The following is a 23273-nucleotide window of genomic DNA, read 5'->3' as shown; positions in this document are numbered from 1 at the left end:
TTGAAAAATTGTTAGAAAAACATGTCGCATACCTTATTTGTATTGACGCAATTTAAATTAAAATTCTATTCAACTGTCTCCAAAAGCATCACGTCTTGTTTACACTTGAAATTAAAAAATTACCTTATAAGTTGTTAAGAAGAAAATTTTCGTAGTAGATTTTCATGTGAGAGATCAAACACTTAAACATCAATTAAAGAATATGATGCAAAAAATCAAGAAACTAAATGAAAAGAGCTTTGATCTTCAAGGGGATTAAAACTTGTGAAGAAGAGTCCCTATTACATTACAACATCAATTTGACGTCAAAGTCCTATATTTCTTATTAACAAATTGCATTAAGCCGAGTGTTTTAATGAAGGACAAAAAGTTCAATCAACATTTCTAGAAAAGGGTCTTATAGTATAATTGATTGATAGATACTAGAATTGCTAATGTGCTTCTTCAAGGAACTCTGTCACTTAACATTGAGCTCCAATAAACATTGAGATGTTGTCCGCGAGTGTGTTGCACACATGTACATATTTGGCTGAATTTGCCAAAAATGTAAAAATAGCACAGCTGAACCATGTATTGATGTTTAATTAAATGGTACTAATCTTTGGTCACTAAATGGTCCCCGTTTTCTACAACCACCAATTGAGAAAGCAATGAATAGGCACTAATTACAACTTCTTGTTTGCAAATTTACTAGCAAAAGAGAGAGAGAAATCAGTGATCATTCTTGTTTGCAAATTACTCTTAGCTTTAACAGGTAAAGTGAAGTTGTTAGTAATTTAACATACAAACATTCCTCTCCTGAAATTTCTTAAAATCATTTTGTGTTTTGCTTTGCAGATTTCAGTAAAATGGAGGTTGGCTTAGCAGTTGGTGGTGCATTTATCTCTTCAGCTTTGAATGTTCTCTTTGATAGGATTACTCATCTGACCTAAGCAAGAGGGTGCTGCATAACATACTGTTGGGGTTTATTTGCCCTGATTTCTTACCATAAATAGGTTTTCCTTTTAGGAAAAGGTTTTAATATTTTACTAGTCCTTTTCTTGTAGGAAAGGTTTAGAACTCTATAAATATAGGTTTGTTCCTTCTAACTTAATTAGCATTCACAATGTAGTCCTAGGGTTTTGAGAGTTGCAGTTATGGGGGAGAATTTTGTGTACCTCCTTGTATTCCGAGTGAATTGTTTGAGGTTGTTTCTCTCTATATTTTGTACTCTCATATTTATAGTGGATTGCTCATCTCCTTTGTGGACGTAGGTCGATTGACCGAACCACATTAAATCTGTCTCTTTTGGTGTGTTTCTTGTTTGTCTTCTTACTTATGGTCTTTCGAGGTTTGCTTTGCTAGCTTCCGCATTACACCTGCTTATTTCGGTCCTAACACATACTGCCAAGACTAACATCCTTAAGGGCATTATCCTTGTCAGGTTATTACATTGAGGAGTTGCCAGATGACTTGTTTATCAAATTAAAGCTCCTCAGATTTTTGGACCTTTCTCAGACATGTATTGAAAAGTTGCCAGATTCCGTTTGTGCATTGTATAAATTGGAGACACTTCTCTTGTCATTTTGTACTTCTCTTGAAGAGTTACCGTTGCAGATGGAAAAGTTGATTAGCTTGCGTCATCTTGACATAAGCAACACTTGGGTCTTGAACATGCCGCTACATCTGAGCAAGTTGAAAAGCCTCCAAGTGCTAGTGGGAGCCAAGTTTCTTGTAGGTGGTTTGAGAATGGAAGATTTGGGTGAAGTAGAGAACTTGTATGGATCTCTATCAGTTTTAGAGTTGCAAAACGTGGTTGAAAGATGTGAAGCTGTGAAGGCAAAGATAAGGGAGAAGAATCATGTTGAGCAGTTATCATTGGAGTGGAGTGAAATTAGTAGTGCCGACAATTCACAAACTGAAAGAGACATTCTTGATGAGCTACGCCCACATGAAAACATAAAAGAAGTCGAAATCACCGGATATAGAGGAACAACATTTCCAAATTGGCTAGCTCATCATTCGTTTCTTAAGCTAGTAGAATTGTCTCTTAGCAACTGCAAGGACTGTGATTCCTTGCCAGCACTAGGAGAACTTCCTTGTTTGAAATTTGACAAGGGGGAATACTGGCCAAATATTGCTCAAATTCCCATCATAAATATCCATGGGAAACACCTGTAAACAAATGATGCTTTGACAAATGTAAGTTATTCTTTTCCCTCAGAAGCTTTTTATTTTTGTTTACTTCACTTTGTTTTTTTGCTAATTCTTTTCTTTTTTTTTCTATCTTGCCGAGCAATGTGGAGCATCTATTGCTCAAACAACGGCTACTGACCAAAAATTTCTCATGCTTCCACCATAAATGCTGATTGGGAGAACCTGTAATAATTAAAACGAGTGGTGCTCCTACGTACAGATATGTAAGTTATACTATTTCCTTAGTATCATTTGATTTTTTGTTACTCCTCTTTGCTCGTCTGTTAAATATTTTGGACCAGTGTGTAGCATCTATTACCTCTGTGAAGTCAAGGAAGTATCTATAGATCAGGATAAAATCTTTATATTTGCATTGAGACATTGTGAAAGAAATCTAGTATAGGTAGGAATTGAGATAATTTGCTCCAGAAAGTTGGTTGCTTAATATATGTCAGCATGATGTTTATAACAATTCATATATTCTTGTGACAAATCTCACTTTCCATCTTAGTTGATTATTAAGACTCCCTTTTCCTGTCTGTTAACCTATGTTCCGTCTCAAATCTTGCAGACTGGAATATTATTTGCCATCATGAAAGTTGTTTCGCATTTTTCATTTCTTCTACAAAGATAAATGGGTCCAAGAAATGCAACCTCACTTTCTCAATCAGGAAACCAAGACCTTGATAAGAGTTGCATCAATCTTGAAATTTAAAGAAATTGAGAACGACTTTGAATGCCTACTTCCATTATTTACGCCATGTTGTACCACAATAATTTCAAGTTTGATGCGACTACATAATTACATCAGTTTTTTTTTTTTTGGTAATCAAAGATCCAGAATATTGCATCAGTTTTTTGGTCTTGATATTCAGAGAACTTTGGAGATTATGAAGTTTCCTTTGAGAACTTTGGAGATTATGAGTAATTGTTTACACTGTCATAAATCAGCGAAATAAATTTACTTCATTGGCACTCTCATCAGTCATCAGCCAGCGAAACAAAGAAACCAACAGTTTCAAAATTCCAATGACACCCAAGATACAAAAGACATCAACAGAGTAGAAGAATTCAACCCCACACCCGTTTCAAACCCAAGTTTTCGATTCCTGCTTCACCTGATGAGAAGAAGTTTACGGGTGAGAAGGTCCAAAGTAGAAATATTTTTTCTTCCCTCTTTCTCCCTCTTTCTCCCTCCAGGCTTATATTGGTTTTTCCCCGCTTTGCATCACAATGATGTCGGAGTACATCAGTTTTCTACTGGTATTCAGATTTCAGATACTTACAGTGGGAAATTGCTTCTGATTTGAGCTTTAAATTTATCTTTATTGTACCTAAACCTGAATTTTTTACAACATCAACACACCCAATCTAAACCTGAATTTTTTCTGTTGCGTTTTGATCCGACTAAAAATATTTAAAAGATAGTTACTAAGTTTTATTTTTTTAAATATATTTATAATGTAAAGCTCTATTTCATTAGTTGAAAGCTGCAGAAGTTAATGTTTTAATGTCAAGTGCAAACACTTGGAGTTTTCGTTTGCCAAATGAGACTCATTTAAAATGAGTTTTCTTAATTAAGAATTCATATTTATGTATTTCTAATCATGCAGTAAAATCAAGGTGTTCATTTAGTTCTCACTTTAATTTAAGGTTGAAAATGATAAATTTGATAAGGGAAATAGTGAAACATTTTGATTATTCATTTGCAATAAAAGGAAAGATACTTGAAGGTTTCTTTTTGTTATATTTTCTTCGTGGAATTTGCTTATGTTAGCCTTTTGGAGTTGTTCAGCAAATACCATTAGATCGGTTGAAGGCTATTTGGATATAATTGTCTTCATGAAGTGTTTTTCTGTCGCCTAATTCAGATTCCACTGGATTAGTTTCTACCCAAGATTATGCGTATGTTTGGTGTAACGTTGAAAAGTAAAAACCTCAAATGATATAAGTATTTTCTTTTTTAAGAATACAAAGTTGCGATAAAGATTGAAAATTTTGATGGTATTAATTTTTATATGGATCACCATTGAGAACTTTGCCTAAGGTATTAATTTCCATTTTCCCAATTTATAAATGTTTCCTGTAGCTCCTAATTGTGATGCTTCATTTACACATTTTTTACATTTTATCTTATTACAGGGCTAAAGTCTGTCACGAGTCAATTAGATGTTACAGACTTGCAACAACTTGTTGTGCGTTATATATATAATTGCATATTTCTTGGATATCAGGTATTGGATTGGTTTCTCATTGCTTATTGACTTATACTCTTATCGCGTTTTAATTTCACATCTCAATTGCGAAAGATATCATATGTAGCTTGTGCAACCATGTTCAATATATGATGCCATCGTACTTACTACTCTTTGTTGCAATTTACCGTCCAGATTATAACTTGACAGTTAATTTTGAGGAATTCTAGTCCTTTGCTTGTCTATTAGCTTGATTTGGTTGTCGATCAATTGTTGTTGTAGGAGTTGTTCGATCTTGTCTTTGCTTTTCTTAAACTTCAGTCAACTAAAATCATGAATGGTCAGAAAAATGCAATCGATTCGCATCAGAGATGAATCTAAGGCTAATAAGCGAATAAACGTATCAGAGATGAATTGGCAGCTTGACTCCCTTCACATTGCTTTGTTCTTCTAGCTTCTTCAGCATAAAAAATTGCTTGTGAGCCATAAATTGAATTTGATACTTCTTCACTTGGCAGTAAGCTTAAAAAATACTTTTTGTAGTCAAATAGAACTATAAATATAGACAGTGGGTGGTCTGTAATTGTAACACGGGGATTGACTTTGACTTCCTTGAGAAGAAGCATGACTTGCTGCAAATGGAACATACAGCTCTAGTGGAACCCAAAGATACATGAGAAAAAAGTTGTTTAATGTAACACACAAGAGACATTGTACATTATGGTCATAGATTATAAGAAAAGATATTACTTTTTCATCATTAGGATTTTGACAAGACTCGGTGATCATTTGGGAAGTGAAAAGTTTCGAAGGTTTCTCTGTTCAAGTCGAGAAGCGAAAGTTGTTGAACTATGTATGTAATAGCTTGTATTGTTGACTTTGGGTCCTAGGCTTCCACGACTTTAAAATGCATCACTTGGGTCTAATGTCACTTCTTTTTATATCGACAATCAATATCTTACTTGCGTTTTGTTTTGTCGATGTTGTATATATGCCTAGGATGCTACAATGTTCTTTTTACTCTGGATACCAAGACCAAAGGCAAAAGACAACACAATTATTGGACTTACTGTATTGAGAAATCGGAATTCCTGGACGCAAATGGTTAGAGAAGACTATTGATGGATTGTACACGTCCACTATACGTCAACGGACCAGGTCCTTTAACTTAGCAAGAACAGTAACTGAAATAAATGCAGAAAGTAAATAACTGAAAGTAAAATCTGCACAAGGATTTTACGTGGAAACGCCCTTGCTCGAGGGCGGTGAAAACCGACATGGGTGCGACAGTATTTTTGAAGAGTTCGAGCAACATAAAATCAACAAAAATAAGTTTTATTTACCTTATCATTAAACATATCACCTGTAAGGGTAACAACTTCAGCTTTAGCGATGTATATCGAACTCAACAAAATGATGCAACACAATAATACAGGAAAATGAGTTCATATAGCGTTTCATTGCAGCCCAGATTCTTATTTTTTTACTGAAAATTGCTCTGAATTTGAAGGAGTTTTGGATGCCTGAATAGAATTTTGAAGACGATGAGGAAATTTTGTAAGGAAGAAAAGGGAGAAAGAATGAAAGATAATTGTTTGGGGATATTTCTAAAAGTTTATGGACCATTTTGTCTTATAATGTTCTTTTGTGGGTGAACTTCAATTTGAAGTTTGATCCCATTATTTGGTGGCGTTTGGCTATGTTTCATTTTGTTTCTAGAAAAAAAAAATTGCTTTACGAGTGAAAATTGTTATTTGTAAATTGAAATTCTGTTTGACCATGAAGTAAATTAGAGTCATTTTTGTTTAATTTTTGTTGTTGTTTTTGAATTTTTAAATTTTTTTATAGACAAACGTGTTTTCAGGACAAACGTCATCTAGTCACTCTTTTTTTTCTTGAAAAAATAAGGTAAATAGTGTTCACCTAAATTTAAAATAAACGATAGATATATAATATATGTATGCAGTTTAGAAAAAGTAAACAATGAATCTCACGAGTTAATTAAAAAAAACTGTTTTTAAGATACAAGAATTGTTATTAGTATATATGGATTAATTACTTAAGTGGATCCTTTTTAAAAAATAATTACTTATTTTAGATATATTCTTTAATTATTACCATTTATAGCAGTATATAACACTACTATTAACTAACATATTGTATAGTTTATAACAGTATAAATTTTTCTGTCATTGTTGTGTCACTTTAAAGGTTATTAAAGAGGGTGATAGGTAGTTGATTTTTGAACATCATTTAAATTTTAAATTATATTCGCAATGTACAAGAATTTGTAAATTTACTACTATTAACTATGAGTGTGAAGTTGTAAAAATCTTATATGAACTTCAGTCATTCGAGGAATTTTTGTGTGAACTTTGTGGTCAAATGAATGACATTTGAAATTTTTAAAGAAATATAAGACGGATGTGACTAAAGTTCATGTGAATAATTTCTTTCCCCAAAACAATTCGACATATAATTTTTTTAATTTTTTTATGGTAGATAAATTCAAAGAGGTTTTACACGAAATAAACAACATACCATAAAATAAAAATTAATACAAATTTATAATCTTGTTGAATTATAAGCTCCTTGTGACATGAATGCACATGTAAGAATAATTTAGAAAGCTTCCATGCAATATAATTTCTCTTTGTCCTCATGAACATGATTATCACCAACAAGACTGGCAAATTGTAGAAATTCCTTGTCTTGTTCAAAAATGGACATTTGTTGTTGATTCAAGTTAATAAACACTTCAATTCCTCTATTTTGATCTTGTGTATTCATCAAATAAATCATATTGCTAAATGGTGTACTTGCTATGCTTGCTCTTGTAGGTCTCCCCCATCCAAAATCCAAATCTTGAAATGGAATGTTACATACACTACTACATCGATACACATCGTGACATGAACTCTTCTGACGATACGATTGGTCATCTTTTGTTCTTGTATTTATTTTATTTGTGTATTCAATCATCTCTGATACCCATTTGTTTTCTTTGAAATTGTCTCTGGTGGAAAGCTCGTGTTTGGACTTTCTTATATCCGCTACTAATTTTGGTAACCTAAGGTCTTCTAGGTTATATATTGGTGTAGAGAAGGCGGTGAGAATGTTCCCGATTGTGGATGTTGATTTTATTGAAGGTGGAATTTTTTTCTGTAAATCGGATACTAACACCATTTGAGACGAAGAATCATTACCATTTGATATGTTTGCACCAGCAATTGTTGTTCATTTGTAAACAAATGCACTAACAACCTCAGTAGTTGTTGGATTTTGCACTATTGATGATGGATCATCAACTATCAATGCTTTGAGAGATCGTATATTGGATTCAGATAAAACAAAACCTCTTTTCAAATTCGATACTTTCTTCTGCATTTGGCTCAACCACAACGGGGAACTTTAGTGGGCCATCGGATAGAGATGGCATTAATGAGTCCTGAACGTAATACGAAGAACATGATAATTCACCATTTGGATATTGTCGGGTTATTGTAGCCCAATCCTTCAAAAAGGAAAAGGCATTGCGCGCATCATCCACCTTATGTGACATACACACACTTATTGCCATCCCTCCACAATCAAAGTGGCTAAGTTGAGCTACACTCAATCGACCACCACTATTTGCACGAGGAACATTCTTCCAGGATAACCCTGAAGGAAATGTTAAGTCTGGGCGATGAACGACTTGATCCATTGGACAATTAACTTCAACTTCAAAGAACTCAGTTCTAGTGTCATCACACTGAATAGTGGCATTATCTCTTAAACTTCCAACCCATGGTTGATGAAAAGTCAATGCTTTTGAAAATGAGTTTTCTAGAAGTTTAGAGAGTTGTTTTGGACCTTGTTCTAGTTGGTGTTTTGGGTAAAATAAAACAAGGGGCATATAAAAATTACCCATACATTGATCAAGAAGTGAAAGTTTGTGAATTCTTTGAGTTGATGGAGTGGGAGAAAAAGGTTTCACAACTTTCTTGGAGATTGTTGATAGCAATCTTGAAAAACTAGACATCTTTAATTATTTTTTTAAAAATGCAAAATTAAAATCTCACACTAATGAATTTTTCTTGTAAGTATTTTGTTACTATATATAGATACATTAGGAACACAATATTTAAATACTAGCCAAAAAAAGTTTAAACAATTTTTTTTCTCACTTTGGAATGAATGGTCAAATTTGGATTGCCATATACTATATAATATAACTCTTATGTTATTTATTTAGTCAAAGAGCACCATTTGGAACTGTTCTAGCATTGTCAAAGATCTCAATCAGCTTTATCAAGATATAATATCGGCTTGTGATCAAGCTAAATTTAGATGAATCAAAATAAATATTGTCAAACTCTATTGAATATGGATTAAAAATATGAATCATATCCCAACTCGTTCAATTCTTAATAATTTTTTATTTTCTTAATTTGCTTGTATACTTATAGAAAAGCTAAGTAAATAAATTGTTCTGTATTATAGCTTTACATGATATATCAAATAATAAAAAAATATTTTTTATTTGAACTTTTTGACAAGATTTATCATTAGTCAATTTAGGTTACATACTTAACTCATTTCAAACTCTTAAACAAGCTAACAAATCAAGATAAACTAGACTAATAATGGACAAATTAATACTTAAATGTATTGAACGAACAATATTTTCATAAACTAATTTTATCACCACAACATCGATTATTAATTATTTTTAAAAGTGGAATAAATACATGAGCAGGGCACACATAACATTGCAAACTCCTAAAACAATATCTTTTTTTTTTTCCAATTTTGCACTGTGATAATATTTTTTTTTTTAAAAAGCAAGAAAGTCAAACTTCTTTGATATGATGAATATAAGATATTGAACAACTGATATCTGGTCTTAGTACATAATTACGTATCATGATTCATGCTAACTTTATGGTGTAACTTAATTTTTAAAATTATTTTTTCATATTCAACGTGTATATAATTTAAACTCATTCGAAAAATAATTTCCTTCAGTATTAAAAAAAACGTATATCATTGTGTTAATTTAATCGGTGCCAACATGTTACTCTTTTAGTTTTTAGATTATAATATCAAATTTAATTAGTATTAAACGTTATGTATTATTAAAAATAAAATTCATATAATATAATAAAAGAAGTTATATATAGACAGTGTATCAAACTTAAATTCTAACAAGTCCCACAAATCAAATTACTATTATAGTGTTGTCTCAACTATAAAGAACATATATAATGGGATAATCAATGGTCAACTTTCTTTATATGATTTTTTTCATTATCTTTTCTTCATTTATTTTATACTCTATTTTTTTAAAAGATATTTTTTATTAATAAAAACAAATAAATAGTCAACTTTGGATTGCTATACTAGCTCTTAAAATTTCAAGGTAAAGGGCGGGACCCATTTTGGCAATCTCAAGTTTTTATTTATTTTTGAATTTTATAAATTTAATGTTCGTTATCCATTTGAAATTCGACTAATTTGAACTTTATTAAAAAGTTTCACCTAAAAAATAAAAAAAATAAAAAATTTTAAAGCGACTTCACATTTTCAAAAATAATATTAACCTTTTATTTTTTTTAAAACGGCTGTCAACTTTTTTGTGTAAAATTCTTACACTTAAAGCAATTATTTTCTGCATGGCAATTTGGACTTTGACATAATTGTAATACTCCCTCTGTCCCATTTTATATGATGTAGTTTGACTCGGCACGGAGTTTAAGAAAGAAAGGAAGACTTTTAAAACTTGTGGTCCAAAATGAATGATAGAAATTTGTGTGGCTATAAATCATTTCATTAAGGGTAAAATAGACATTTTATAGTTAAATTGTTACTAAATATAGAAATGTGTCATTCTTTTTGGGACTGACTAAAAAGGAAAGTGAGTCATATAAATTGGGACAGAGGGAGTAATTAATTATAATGAAATGTTGAACACAGATTTGCTTATTGGAATAAATAGCTGACAATTTCTTTAAGAAAATGAAAACAACAACTACTATAATATATTTGTAAAAAAAATACACTCTATGATTTTACGTCACTACGACCAGAGAAGTCCTAACTTGTCGAGAATCTATTTGAGTCATAAAAAAATAAAATTAACATAAATAAATCATATTTTTAAGATGCAACTAAAATAGGTTTAGTGTAACTTTTTCTTTTTTTTATTTGATGAAAAATTTAAACACAGACGTTAATCTATTAACGTCTAAATTTTATAACATAAAACATAAGTTTTTCTTAAACTTTATAAAGTGGAAGTTTCTCTTCATAAAAAAAAAAACTAAATAACTCAAAATCTTCATTAAAAAAATATTGAATTTTTTAGTTTCTAAAATTGGAAAATACAACTAAGTACATAGTTTTAATCTAAAGAAATATCATGGTAAAGAGAATACTAAAGTAAAATCCCTAATGCTTATTAGATATGTTAGAAATTTTAGTTGTAGTATTTTTCNATGGTAAAAAGAATACTGAATACTAAAGTAAAATCCCTAATGCTTATTAGATATGTTAACAATTTTAGTTGTAGTATTTTTCTGTCTCTTTGATAGTTTCTTCATTTCTTAATTTTTCTGATCTTTTTACTTCTCATTCCATGTTTCATATTTACTTGACAAGAAAAAAACATTCTAAATTTAATATATAATTTGTCTAAGAGGATTATGAATATGCACAACACATAATTAATGTGTGTGTATGTATATGTCTAAAAAGTTTCTTTGAGAACTCTTTTTCCTTTTTCCTTCATTTAAAAAATGATAAAATAAGATTCATCTAAGCACTAATCTAAAAGAAAAATAAAGAAAAAACAAATTATGTGTGTGTATGTATATGTCTAAAAAGTTTCTTTGAGAACTCTTTTTCCTTTTTCCTTCATTTAAAAAATGATAAAATAAGATTCATCTAAGCACTAATCTAAAAGAAAAATAAAGAAAAAACAATGTTCAATGTTTATCTTAGCCTTATTCTAAGAGAAAAATCTTTGTTTATGATTTTTACTTATATATAAACGAAATTTTGAATAAACTAGAACATCAATAATATCATTCAAATCTTCCACTAATTTGTATATTAATCTTGAATCAATGAATAAAAGATGAAAAGAAATAAATTTCAAATTTAATTAAAAAAATTGTGGGGTAGATTGTTGGGTGGTCGGGTTGTGCTATGACCCTTCAATCTTTCGAAAATCTTTAAAAGAAAACCTTCGAATTTTTAATGTGGTGTTGACTGTTGGGTAGTCAGATTGAGGATCAGTGCAGGGTTATGAAATTTGAGGAAAAAGTGAAAAGGAAAGTGAAAAGAGTAATTTTTTATAAAGTGGAAGAAAAAATTAACTTTATAAAGTGTAAGAAAAACTCCACTTTATAAAGTGACAGATAAAGTTCTGTTTTATAAAGGGTAAGAATACTTTTCATTTTATGTTAAAATTTAGGCGTGCCATTTAAATTTTTTGATAAAACGAAAAAAAACTACACTGAGCATATTTTAGTTACATCCTAAAAATCTAACTTATTTATATTAATTTTATCTTTTTATGACTCAAATAGGTTCTGGACTGTCCTTACTTATAGTTAAAGGTGAATTTAGAACAAATTATATAAGTTCAACAAAAATATTAACAATAACTTTCCACTCGAACCATAATATCTATATATTGTACCATATAATAAGAGGCTACAAACACATAATTATTATTTAATTTATTATTTTTATAAATTTGATGTTCGTTATTCTTTTTGAAATTAGATCAATTTGAACGTCATTGAAAAGTCTCACCTCAAAAAGAAAATATATTTCTTTTATGGGATAATTCCAAAGACCTTTCTCGAGGTTTCGCTCTATAATACTCACCTCCTTTATGATTTACGATATTACACCTGAACTTATTTAAATAAACATAAATTCATTATAATTTAACAAATTTATCCCTCTTTATATTAATCCATATTATTTAAAAATGGATTATTTAATAAATACTTTAAAAATAAATTAATATGAAGGCAATGTTATACATGGACCTAGATAGAGACAGTGGCGAATCCAGGATTTTACGGTTTTGGGTGCTCACTATTTTTAATATAAACTTGTATTAATCAAAGAGCGTAATTGCGCGCTAAAATTCCTCAACAAGAGTGTTTTTTTTTAAAAAAAAAAATCAATAGTCAATCAAAATTCTTTGAATTGGTTCAAGAAAAAAAAAAAGAGGAACAATATACCTTCACGTACGACTGTAATTACCAAAAAGGCAAAAAAATGAGAAGGATGATTTTTTTGCTTTTGAGTTGGAGAACTTAAATGAAGGCTCTAGAACATAATAGTTTCCCCTTACCTTTTCATTTTCCCTAATTAGACTAACGAGAAAGAAAGAGAAAACAAACATGGAAAATCATGATTTAGTTGCATAATAGACATGAGCAGTGGCCGCTTCAAGATTCTAAGATCGTGGTTACTTCTTTAATTATCAATCACAAAATATAAATGCACAAATTTAACATTGGTCATAAAAATGATATTTAAATACGATAGTGAAAAAAATTAATAAAAAAAACTAGAGTAAAAAAGGGAGAAGGAATTTTGCGACTTTTGTATAAAATTTAATTTAAGAAAAGTCAGCGGGACAATGTGAAAGGGAAAATAGATCAAGGACAAAAATAAATAAATAAATCAATAAATAAAAGAAAGTGTAATTGGAAATTAAAAGGTAGGAAGAGAAATACAAAATTTAATTTAAGAAAAGTCAGCTGGACAATGTGAAAGGGAAAATAGATCAAGGACAAAAGTAAATAAATAAATAAAAGAAAGTGTAATTGGAAATTAAAAGGCAGAAAGAGAAGAGTTGAAAAGGTAGAAATAATGCGTTTAGAGGGATTTAAACTCGGGTTGAGAAACAAAATGTAAACCTTGAGCATCCACTTTTAACCAACACGCCAACTGAATCGTTTGTTGCATGCAGTGGCGGACCCAAGATTTTCGTTCAGGGGGTTCGAAAAATAAAAGTATAANATAAATAAATATATGATGTCATTTATAAAATTTGTTTTCGCTACTAGAAGTTATTTTCTTCATTTTTAACTGACTTGATTTCTTGAGTTTTTTTATTTTTTGGTTAAGTGATATGTTAGGCCCAATTAAGCACTATAATGAGCTGTTGAAAAAAGGCAGTAGTGCATAAAGCTTAAAGTAATGAATAGACATAAAGCTAAAAATTATATTCGAATCTTTGTTTTTTCGAGTCAAGAAAAGAGAATTGTTTTGCTTCAGTGATCATTCTTGTTTGCGAATTACTCTTAGCATGCAACAGGTACATAAAGAAGTTGTTAGTAATTAAAGATAGAAAAATATTTATCCGTTTCAAAATTCTTAAAAAATCATTTTGTTTTGAATTTGCAGATTTCAGAAATGGAGGTTGTCTTAGCAATTGGTGATGCTTTTCTCTCTTCAGCTTTTGATGTTCTCATTGATAGGCTTGCTCCTCAGGGTGATCTTCTCAAAATGTTTCGGACGCGTAAGAATGATGTTGAGCTCTTAAAGAAGCTGAAATTGACTTTGCTTGGTCTTCAAGCTGTGCTAAGTGATGCAGAGAATAAGCAAGCATCAAATCAATTTGTGAGAGAGTGGCTTAATGAGCTTCGAGTTGCTGTAGACTCTGCTGAAAACTTGATTGAACAAGTCAATTATGAAGCTTTGAAGCTTAAGGTGGAAGGTAAGCATCAAAATCTTGCAGAAAAAATATTGAAACGTTGTAGATTTTGCAACCTGTGCTTGAGTGATGATTCTTTTCTTAACATAAATGACAAGTTGGAAAAGACTATTGAAACATTGCAGAATTTGCAAAATAAAATTAGTGACCTTGGCTTACAGAATTATTTTGGTTTGACTAAACAAGAAACTAGAACACCTTCAACTTGTTTGGTTGATGAATCTGATATCTTTGGTAGGCACAAGGAAATAAAGGATTTGATTGACCTTTTATTGTCTGAAGATGCAAGTGGAGGAAACCTGACTGTAGTTCCTATTGTTGGAATGGGCGGTGCGGGTAAGACAACACTAGCTAAAGTGGTTTGCAATGATGAGAAGGTGAAGGACCATTTTGGTTTGAAAGCTTGGTATTGTGTTTCTGAGCCATATGATGCTTTCAGAATAACAAAAGGGTTACTTCAAGAAATGGGCTCATTTGACTCAAAGAATGACGGAAATTTTAATCAGCTACAGGTCAAACTGAAGGAAGGCCTGAAGGGAAAGAAGTTTCTTGTTGTCCTTGATGATGTGTGGAATGATGACTATAATGAGTGGGATAACCTGAGAAATGTTTTTGTACAAGGAGATGTTGGAAGTAAGATCATTGTAACTACACGTAAGGAGAGTGTTGCTAAGATGATGTGTGCTGATCGTTGCGCAATCACCGTGGGGACTCTGTCTAAAGACGACTCTTGGGCTTTATTCAAACGACATTCACTAGAAAATAGGGAACATTCAGAACTTGAAGAGGTTGGGAAAAAAATTGCAGACAAGTGCAAAGGGTTGCCTTTAGCTCTAAAGGCACTTGCTGGTGTTTTACGCGGCAAATCAGAGGTGGATGAGTGGAGAAACATTTTAAGAAGTGAAATATGGGATCAGCAAAGTTGTTGGAATGGTACATTACCAGCGTTGATGTTGAGCTACAATGATCTTCCTCCACATTTGAAGAGATGTTTTGCTTTTTGTGCAATATATCCCAAAGATTATGAATTCTGCAAAGACCAAGCTATTTACCTGTGGATTGCTAATGGTCTTGTAAAGCAGTTTTGTTTAGGTAACGAATACTTTGACGAGTTGAGATCAAGATCATTGTTCGAAAGGGTCCCAGAGTCTGAATGGGAATCGGAGAGATTCTTAATGCATGACCTTATCAATGACTTGGCCAAAATTGCATCTTCAAAACTTTGTATTAGATTGGAAGAGAACGAAGGATCTGATGATATGTTGGAACAAAGTCGGCACATGTCCTATTCCTTGGGATATGATAGTGAATTTGAGAAATTGAAACTACTCTCCAAATCAGAGCAGCTGAGGACATTGCTTCCAACCCATAACGGTTACTCATATCAGCTAAGCAAGAGGGTGTTGCATAACATACTGCCAAGACTGACATCCTTAAGGGCATTATCATTGTCAGGTTATCCGACTATTGAGTTACCAAATGACTTGTTTATCAAATTAAAGCTCCTCAGATTTTTGGACCTTTCTGAGACACATATTAAAAAGTTACCAGATTCCATTTGTGTCTTGTATAACTTGGAAACACTTCTCCTGTCATCTTGTCAATTTCTTGAGGAGCTACCGCTGCAGATGGAGAAGTTGATCAACTTGCGTCACCTCGACATAACCAACACTTGTTGCTTGAAGATGCCGCTACATCTTAGCAAGTTGAAAAGTCTCCAAATGCTAGTGGGAGCCAAGTTTCTTGTAGGTGGTAGCGGTGGTTTGAGAATGGAAGATTTGGGTGAAGTACATAACTTGTATGGATCTCTATCAGTTTTAGAGTTTCAAAATGTGGTTGATAGAAGGGAAGCTGTGAAGGCAAATATGAAGGAAAAGGAACATGTTGAGAAGTTATCTTTGAAGTGGAGTGAAGGTAGTTCTGCCAACGATTCACAAACTGAGAGATCCATACTTGATGGGCTACGGCCATACACAAACATAAAATAAGTCGAAATCACCGGATATAGAGGGGCAAGATTTTCAAATTGGCTGGCTGATCCTTCATTTCTTCAGCTAGTAGATTTGTCTCTTAGTGACTGCAAGGACTGTGATTCTTTGCCAGCACTAGGACAGCTTCCTTGTTTGAAATTCCTTTACATTATAGGGATGCATGGAATAACAGAGGTGACGCAAGAATTCTATGGCAGTTCATCCTCCAAAAAGCCTTTTAACTCTCTTGAGAACCTTCAATTTAAAGATATGCCGGAGTGGAAGCAATGGCATGTACTAGGAAGTGGGGAGTTCCCTATACTTGAGTACCTTTCAATTCGATACTGTCCGAAGTTGATGGGGAAGTTGCCTGAAAATCTATGTTGTCTGACAGAATTGAGAATTTCAGAGACACCTCTTTTTGATGAAGCTCAAATGTTTAGATCCCAATTTAAGGGAATGAAGCGGATTGAGGAATTATATATCGGCAATTGTAACTCTCTTACCTCCTTACCTTTTAGCATACTGCCCAGTTCCTTGAAGAGAATAACCATATCTGGTTGTCAGGAATTGAAATTGGAGGAGCCAGTTGGTTATTGTAACATGTTTCTCGAGAAATTGACACTGTTTAAATGTGATTGTATAGATGATAGATCACCTGAGTTGCTCCCAAGAGCAAGCACTTTGAGTGTAGAGCGTTGCAATAACCTTACTAGTTTTTTGATTCCTACTGCAACTGAAAGTCTCACTATTTGGGGATGTGAGAATCTTGAAATACTTTCGGTGGCAGTTGGAACCCATGAGTCTGCAATGACGTCTTTGCATATTTGGAATTGTGAGAAGCTGAAGTGTCTGCCAGAAATAGAACTCTTCAATTTACAAGTCCTTGAGATCTATAATTGCAAGAAACTAGTGAACGGCCGAAAGGAGTGGTGTTTACAGAGACTCCCCTGTCTCACAGAGTTAGAGATCAGACATGATGGCAGTGACGAAGGGATCCAACATTGGGAGTTGCCTTCCTCTATTAAAAGACTTACCATGAAGAATCTGAAAACATTAAGCAGCCAAGTTCTCAAAAGCCTCACCTCTCTTGAATATCTATCTATTGAGGATAGTTTACCTCAAATTCAGTCACTGCAGGAACAAGGTCAGCTTCCTTCCTCTCTTTCTGTGCTAAATTTATGTCACCATGATGAGCTCCATTCACTACATCTTTGCCACCTCACTTCACTTATACGTCTACACATCTGGAATTGCCCTAATCTCCAATCACTCTCCGAATCAACACTGCCCTCCTCCCTCTCTCAGCTGACATCGAGAATTGCGATAATCTCCAATCACTTTCCGAATCAGCATTGCCCTCCTCCCTCTCTCAGCTGACCATCATAAATTGCCCTAATCTCCAATCACTCTCCGAATCAGCACTACCCTCCTCCCTCTCTGAGCTAACCATCAGCAATTGTCGTAATCTCCAATCACTCTCCGAACCAGCACTACCATCCTCCCTCTCTAAGCTGACCATCATGAATTTCCCTAATCTCCAATTACTTCCAGTAAAAGGGATGCCCTCTTCCCTCTCTACACTAAATATTCACAACTGCCCATTGCTCACACCACTACTAGAATTTGACAAGGGAAAATACTGGCAAATTATTGCTCAAATTCCCAATATATATATTGATGGAGAATACCTGTAATGATTAAAACAAATGGTGCTCTGACAAATGTAAGTTATTCCTCTCCCTCATAAGCTTTTTAGTTACTACTTTTCCTTTTGTAAATCTTGTTGAGCAGTGTGGAAAGTATATATGGCGCACATTAATTAAGCAGACTTTGAGAGAATGTTTTATTCATAATTTATAAAAATGAACGGTGTCATACATAAATTCATCCATCTTTTTATCTTTAATTTTATACTATTCTATAATGAAGTAGTAATTTTGAATCATTTTTTTTATTGTTTTAATCATATATTCATCTCTTATTAATTCTTTTAGTTTTAGTTGATGCATATAAGTTGTTCAAACTATGATGCCGGCTTACTTATCACGCTTTGTTGCAATTTATTGTCCAGATAACATGACAGTAAGTTTAGTGGAATTCTCCTTTGCTTGTCTATTAGCTTGATTTGGTTGTTGATCAATTGTTATTGTTGGAATTGTTCGATCTTCTCTTTGTTGTTCTTAAACTTCAGCAACTAAAATCATGAATGGCTAGAAACAGAGATGAATTTAAGGCTAGTATCTGCATAGACGTATCGTGATGTATTGAGACTATTTTAGAGGTTTAACAACTGAGAAGCCTTCCATTCTTGATTAATTAAGATGAATTGGCAGCTTGGCTCCCTTCAGTTCTTAAAAAATTACTCGTGAGCCATAGTTGGCGTATTGAATTTGAAGATTCTCACTTGGCCGTAAGTTTAGGCATCAAATTTGGTAGTCAAATAAATCCATAATATTTCATTTATTGTCTTGAGTAATCATTCATGTGCAGCTATATATATATATATATATATAGATGTGGTGCGCTGGTCTGTAATTGTAATACGTGGATTGGCTAAGAGTTCTAACATGTCTTTTTTAATTGCTTTCCGTAAGGGTGTCGCTATTTCCAAATTGTACAGATATCTACTTTGGCTTGCTTGAGATGAAGCATCACTTGCTGCAAGTGGAACATTCAGCTCTAATGAAACCCAAAGGTACATGAGAAAAAAGTTGCTTAATGTAACAAATAAGAGACATATTGTACATTATGGTAATAGATTATAAGTAAAGATATTACTTTTTCATTGTTACGATTTTGACAAGTCTCAACGATTATTTAGGAAGTGAAAAGTTTTGAAGGTCTCTCTGCTCAAGTCAAGAAGCGAAAGTTGTTGAACCTTCAAGTGGTATGTATTCTTCTCATACATGGGTGGAGCTAGAGAGGAAGCTATGGGTTCGACAGAGACTGGTAGCCATACTAAACAAGATAAACATTGTAATGAATGGTCTACAATTACTATTTTCACTTATCCTCTTCTTTGTCAGGATTTTGGTAACAATACGTAAGGTGTTACAGCTCTTAGCTCAGTTGGTAAAAGGAAAATTTTGCTGCAATTCTCTGTTGAATAGACAGTAACTTCAATGTGGTCGTGACAGAAAAGTGTAAGTGCTTAAGATAGGTTCGCAGTTTTGTTATTGCCGACTGTAAACATTATGCTTATGGTTTGAACTGTTTATTAATAAATTTGTGTGATCATCAGAATGATCTATCTCTTTTCTATTAATGATGTTTAATTTTCTTTTCAGGATATAAATAGCTCCATAGAGAATCTAAATTTTAGAAATGATAATCACGGATAACAATAAGAAGTTTTAGGGAATAAGTGAACTTCCATTATCAGGATTTTTGGAGCAATACGACATCCAATTGTTGTTTCAGTTAGATTGCTCATTTATTGACAAATGTAACCTTAGGTTTTTCCAAAATGATAGCAAAAACTTGAGTCCCTTTTCAGCAGTCATGTGATGCTAACTTCTTCTATTGTTTTGCATTTCCGTCTTTGCTTTTAGCCTAAGCTTGGGATGATTATTAACTTTGTCATCTGGAATTTGATAAGCATAAAAAGATATGTTTTACTCCTCATGATATGCAGATATGCAGTTGTAGAGATGAAGTCTCTGTGAGTTGAGATGACTAGTGTCTTCCCATGTTATCAGTTCAGTTAGCTATGTTTCAGTTTCTCCTTGCATACCCGTACATTCAATGTACTGATGTCATTCGACCTGCATCCTTTTATGATGCAGATACATGCGTTTAGGATCAACAGGTGCTTCAATAAGATCATTTGACATTCCAGTTAGCTTGGTGATCCTTCTTATATTCCTGAGGACTTCACCTTTACCTTATGGTTAGTAGTTTTGAGATGTCGTGGGTCTTGTCTCGATATCCTTCTGTAATAGTAGAGACTTCATAGATAGATTGAGTTAAGGATTGGTTAAGAGTTCTAACATGTCTTTTTAATTTCATTCCGTAAGGGTGTCGCTGTCTCCAAATCGTACATCTATCTACTTTGGCTTGCTTGAGATGAAGCATCACTTGCTGCAAGTGGAACATCCAGCTCTAATGAAACCCAAAGGTACATGAGAAAAAAGTTGCTTAATGTAACAAATAAGAGACATATGGTACATTATGGTAATAGATTATAAGTAAAGATATTACTTTTTCATTGTTAGGATTTTTACAAGGCTCAACGATTATTTAGGAAGTGAAAAGTTTCGAAGGTCTCTCTGCTCAAGTCAAGAAGCGAAAGTTGTTGAACCTTCAAGTGGTATGTATTATCATGTTGGTTTGTACACCAGGACTATGAATGTAATAGCTTGTATTGTTGACTTTGGGTCCTAGTATCGCACAACTTTAAACGTGTCACTTGGGTTTAAGGTCGCTTCTTTATATACCAGCAATCAACATATCTCTTGTGCTTTGTCGATGTGGTATTTGCCTAGGATGCTACAATGATTTTCTTTTTACTATGGATACCAAGACACAAAGCAAAAGACGACACAATTATTGGACTTTCTGTATTGAGAAATCAGAATTTCTGAACGTGAATGATTAGAGAAAACTGTAAATGCAATGTAAAATGTACAAGAAACAGGGGAGACTTTGAGGAGTGAAATTTGTTTGCATAATTTTTTTAATGTTGTTATTACTGATTAATGATGTATGTGTATTTCAGTTCATTTTTATTTTTCTTTCTCCTCCTTATATTATATATTTTCTTTAGTGGAAATCTTCTCATACATGGGCGGAGCTAGAGAGGAACATATGGGTTCGACAGAGACTGGTAACTATACAAAACAAGACAAACATTACAGAGATTGCCATCGGTCTCCGAATCAACACTGCCCTCCTCCCTCTCTCAGCTGACAATAGATGATTGCGATAATCTCCTATCACTCTCCGAATCAACACTTCCCTCCTCCCTCTCTAACAGAGAAGTTGCCATTCAACTTATACTCACATGATTAAAACAGTTTTTCCACTATTAAGGACATGGGAATTCTAATAGTAAGCTTAGATATTGTTGATAATATGGTTTTCATTGTTTGAAAGTTGTTTAACCTGTAGCTCCTAATTGTGATGCTTCATTTACACATTTTCCAAATTTTATCTTATTACAGGGATAAAGCCTGTCTAAGTCAATTAGATGTTACAGACTTGCAACTAATTGTTGTGCGTTATACAATTGCATATTTCTTGGATCAAAGGTATGGATTGGTTTCTCATTGCTTATTGATTTATGCTCTTATCACGTTGTAATTTCACATCTCAATTGCGAAAGACATCATATGTAGTTTGCTCAACCATGTTTAATCGAAACTTTTTAGTTCTTGTAAGCATCAAACATTCCATGTCAAGAATGAAACTTAGCTTAACAGTAGAACAAAGATCTGCTGTCACTATAGAAAATCTTTTTAAATGAATCTATGCAGGATAATTGTATTTGCACTATCCTTCAATGTTTGCACATATTTAATTGTGCCAAACATGATGATGATTACTAAGGTTTGTCAATTAGTTTCTAAATTGAATATATAAGGTGAGTTTTCTATTGAAGCTTATAGATTTTCTTACAAATTTTTATGTAGGCTGGGATATACTTGAAAGCATAAGAAGAAAGAATATGCATCAATCATCCATGGGAATGTATACTTAAGAGGAGACAATGGCCACCACCACATCTATTTGTTAGGAAATAAAAACATGTCTAAGGTATGAAAACTCTTGCAAGATTCTGTCTTTAGGAATCATTCATGTACATCTATATGTATTGAGACGTGTGTGTGCTGGTCTGTAATTGCAATATATATGTGGATTGGTGAAGAATTCTAAAATTCTTTATAATTGCTTTCAGTAAGGAGGTTGTGATTTCCAATTCGTACCGCTGTCTACTGTGGCTTCCTTGAGATGAAGCATGACTTGCTGCAAATGGAACATCCAGCTCTAATGTACCCAAACGCCGGATGTGGACAAGACCATGGTTGTTTACGCTTCAACTCAGTTTCCTGAGTATACACATAGTGTGATTGCTCGTTGTCTTCGTGTTCCTGAGCATAGTATCCGTGTGATAACAAGAAGGGCTGGAGGGGGCTTCAGTGGCAAGAAATATGCCCATAGTACTATTAACAGAGAAAAAATTGAAAGTTTTAGAATAGTTTTGAAACATTAGCAAGGCTCAACAATGATTTGGGAAGTGAATTTTTTTTGTAAGGTCCCTTTGCTTAAGTCGAGAAGGGAAAGTTGTTGAAAAAACAAATTACAACATATTCGAAAATATTAGCTTTAAATCTTTTTCTTCTTTGTTTTTTTTAAAAAAGAATTCTCATATTAATTATTGTTAGGTTTTGAAGTGTAATTAAGAAGGGTAGGTAAGTTGATTGGTAACCAATAAATTTTATCAATTACTTTTGGCACAACTTGTGTTGTCTTGGCCTCATGTCCTTTTCCACTGCATCACAAATAACCCAACAATCAATATATTATATATAATAGAGCACATGATCGCAAAATTGATATACTAGCTTATTTGAGCACAAATTTTAAGAAATAAAAAGAGATTTTCAAAATTTATAATTTTAAATTAAAATATATGTGTTCTTTAAATTTTATGATCTTAAATTTTCCATAAGTCATGAACAAACTAAAAGGTGCATTAACTTATTAAAATCTTATGATGCATAAATGCACTAATTAAGTTCAATAGAAAAGATCACACATGATGGGACAATTACAATAAGAGATTATTTTGATTTAAAAAGGTGAACCACATGGAATCTAATTAAATATAAAATAATCAAATGTCCTTGGGAAAGCTTTTTGTCCGTACTGATTAGTACACAATCAAATTTATTAAAAATTACTCATGCAAAAGAATTGAAAAATTGTTAGAAAAACATGCCGCATACCTTATCTGTATTGGCGCAATTTGAATTAAAGTTCTATTCAACTGTCTACAAAAGCATTACATCTTGTTTACACTTGAAATTAAAAAATTACCTTACAAGTTGTTAAAAAGACAATTTTAATAGTAGATTTTCATGTGAGAGATCAAACACTTGAACATCTGAACATCAATTAAAGAATATAATTTAATTATATGATAAGCAAAAAATCAAGAAACTAAATGAAAAGAGCTTTGACCTTCAAGGGGATTAAAACTTG

General features: G+C 32.6%; 1 protein-coding gene, 1 long non-coding RNA gene and 2 pseudogenes across 2 annotated transcripts; 3 read left to right on the top strand and 1 right to left on the bottom strand.

Moving 5' to 3' along the window:
- Positions 1–848: 848 nt before the first annotated feature.
- On the top strand, positions 849–2160 carry LOC125844470 (putative disease resistance RPP13-like protein 1). Its single transcript, XM_049523781.1, has 2 exons — positions 849–873; positions 1424–2160. The coding sequence occupies exons 1-2, from the start codon at positions 849–851 to the stop codon at positions 2158–2160; spliced, it is 762 nt and encodes a 253-aa protein (XP_049379738.1).
- A 1913-nt stretch (positions 2161–4073) lies between these two features.
- LOC125844281 (uncharacterized) lies at positions 4074–5429 on the top strand. The gene is made up of 3 exons (XR_007444136.1): positions 4074–4222; positions 4318–4409; positions 5370–5429. It is a non-coding gene; the product is annotated as an uncharacterized LOC125844281 (long non-coding RNA).
- A 1563-nt stretch (positions 5430–6992) lies between these two features.
- LOC125844468 (acyltransferase Pun1-like) lies at positions 6993–8394 on the bottom strand (annotated as a pseudogene).
- Positions 8395–13614: 5220 nt separating this feature from the next.
- LOC125844259 (putative disease resistance RPP13-like protein 1) lies at positions 13615–19736 on the top strand (annotated as a pseudogene).
- Positions 19737–23273: the final 3537 nt, after the last annotated feature.

This window comes from Solanum stenotomum, chromosome 11, assembly GCF_019186545.1.
Source record: "Solanum stenotomum isolate F172 chromosome 11, ASM1918654v1, whole genome shotgun sequence".
In the NCBI taxonomy this organism is placed as follows: domain Eukaryota; kingdom Viridiplantae; phylum Streptophyta; class Magnoliopsida; order Solanales; family Solanaceae; genus Solanum; species Solanum stenotomum.
The sequence above is the reverse complement of the archived record's forward strand: the minus strand, read 5'-3'. Positions and strand labels throughout refer to the sequence as shown.

Excerpts from the sequence above, each read along its gene's own strand:
- LOC125844470 (XM_049523781.1), top strand. The coding sequence starts at position 849 with ATGGAGGTTGGCTTAGCAGTTGGTG. Across the intron at positions 874-1,423 it reads GGTTGGCTTAGCAGTTGGTG|GTTATTACATTGAGGAGTTG; the intron begins GTGCATTTATCT and ends TATCCTTGTCAG.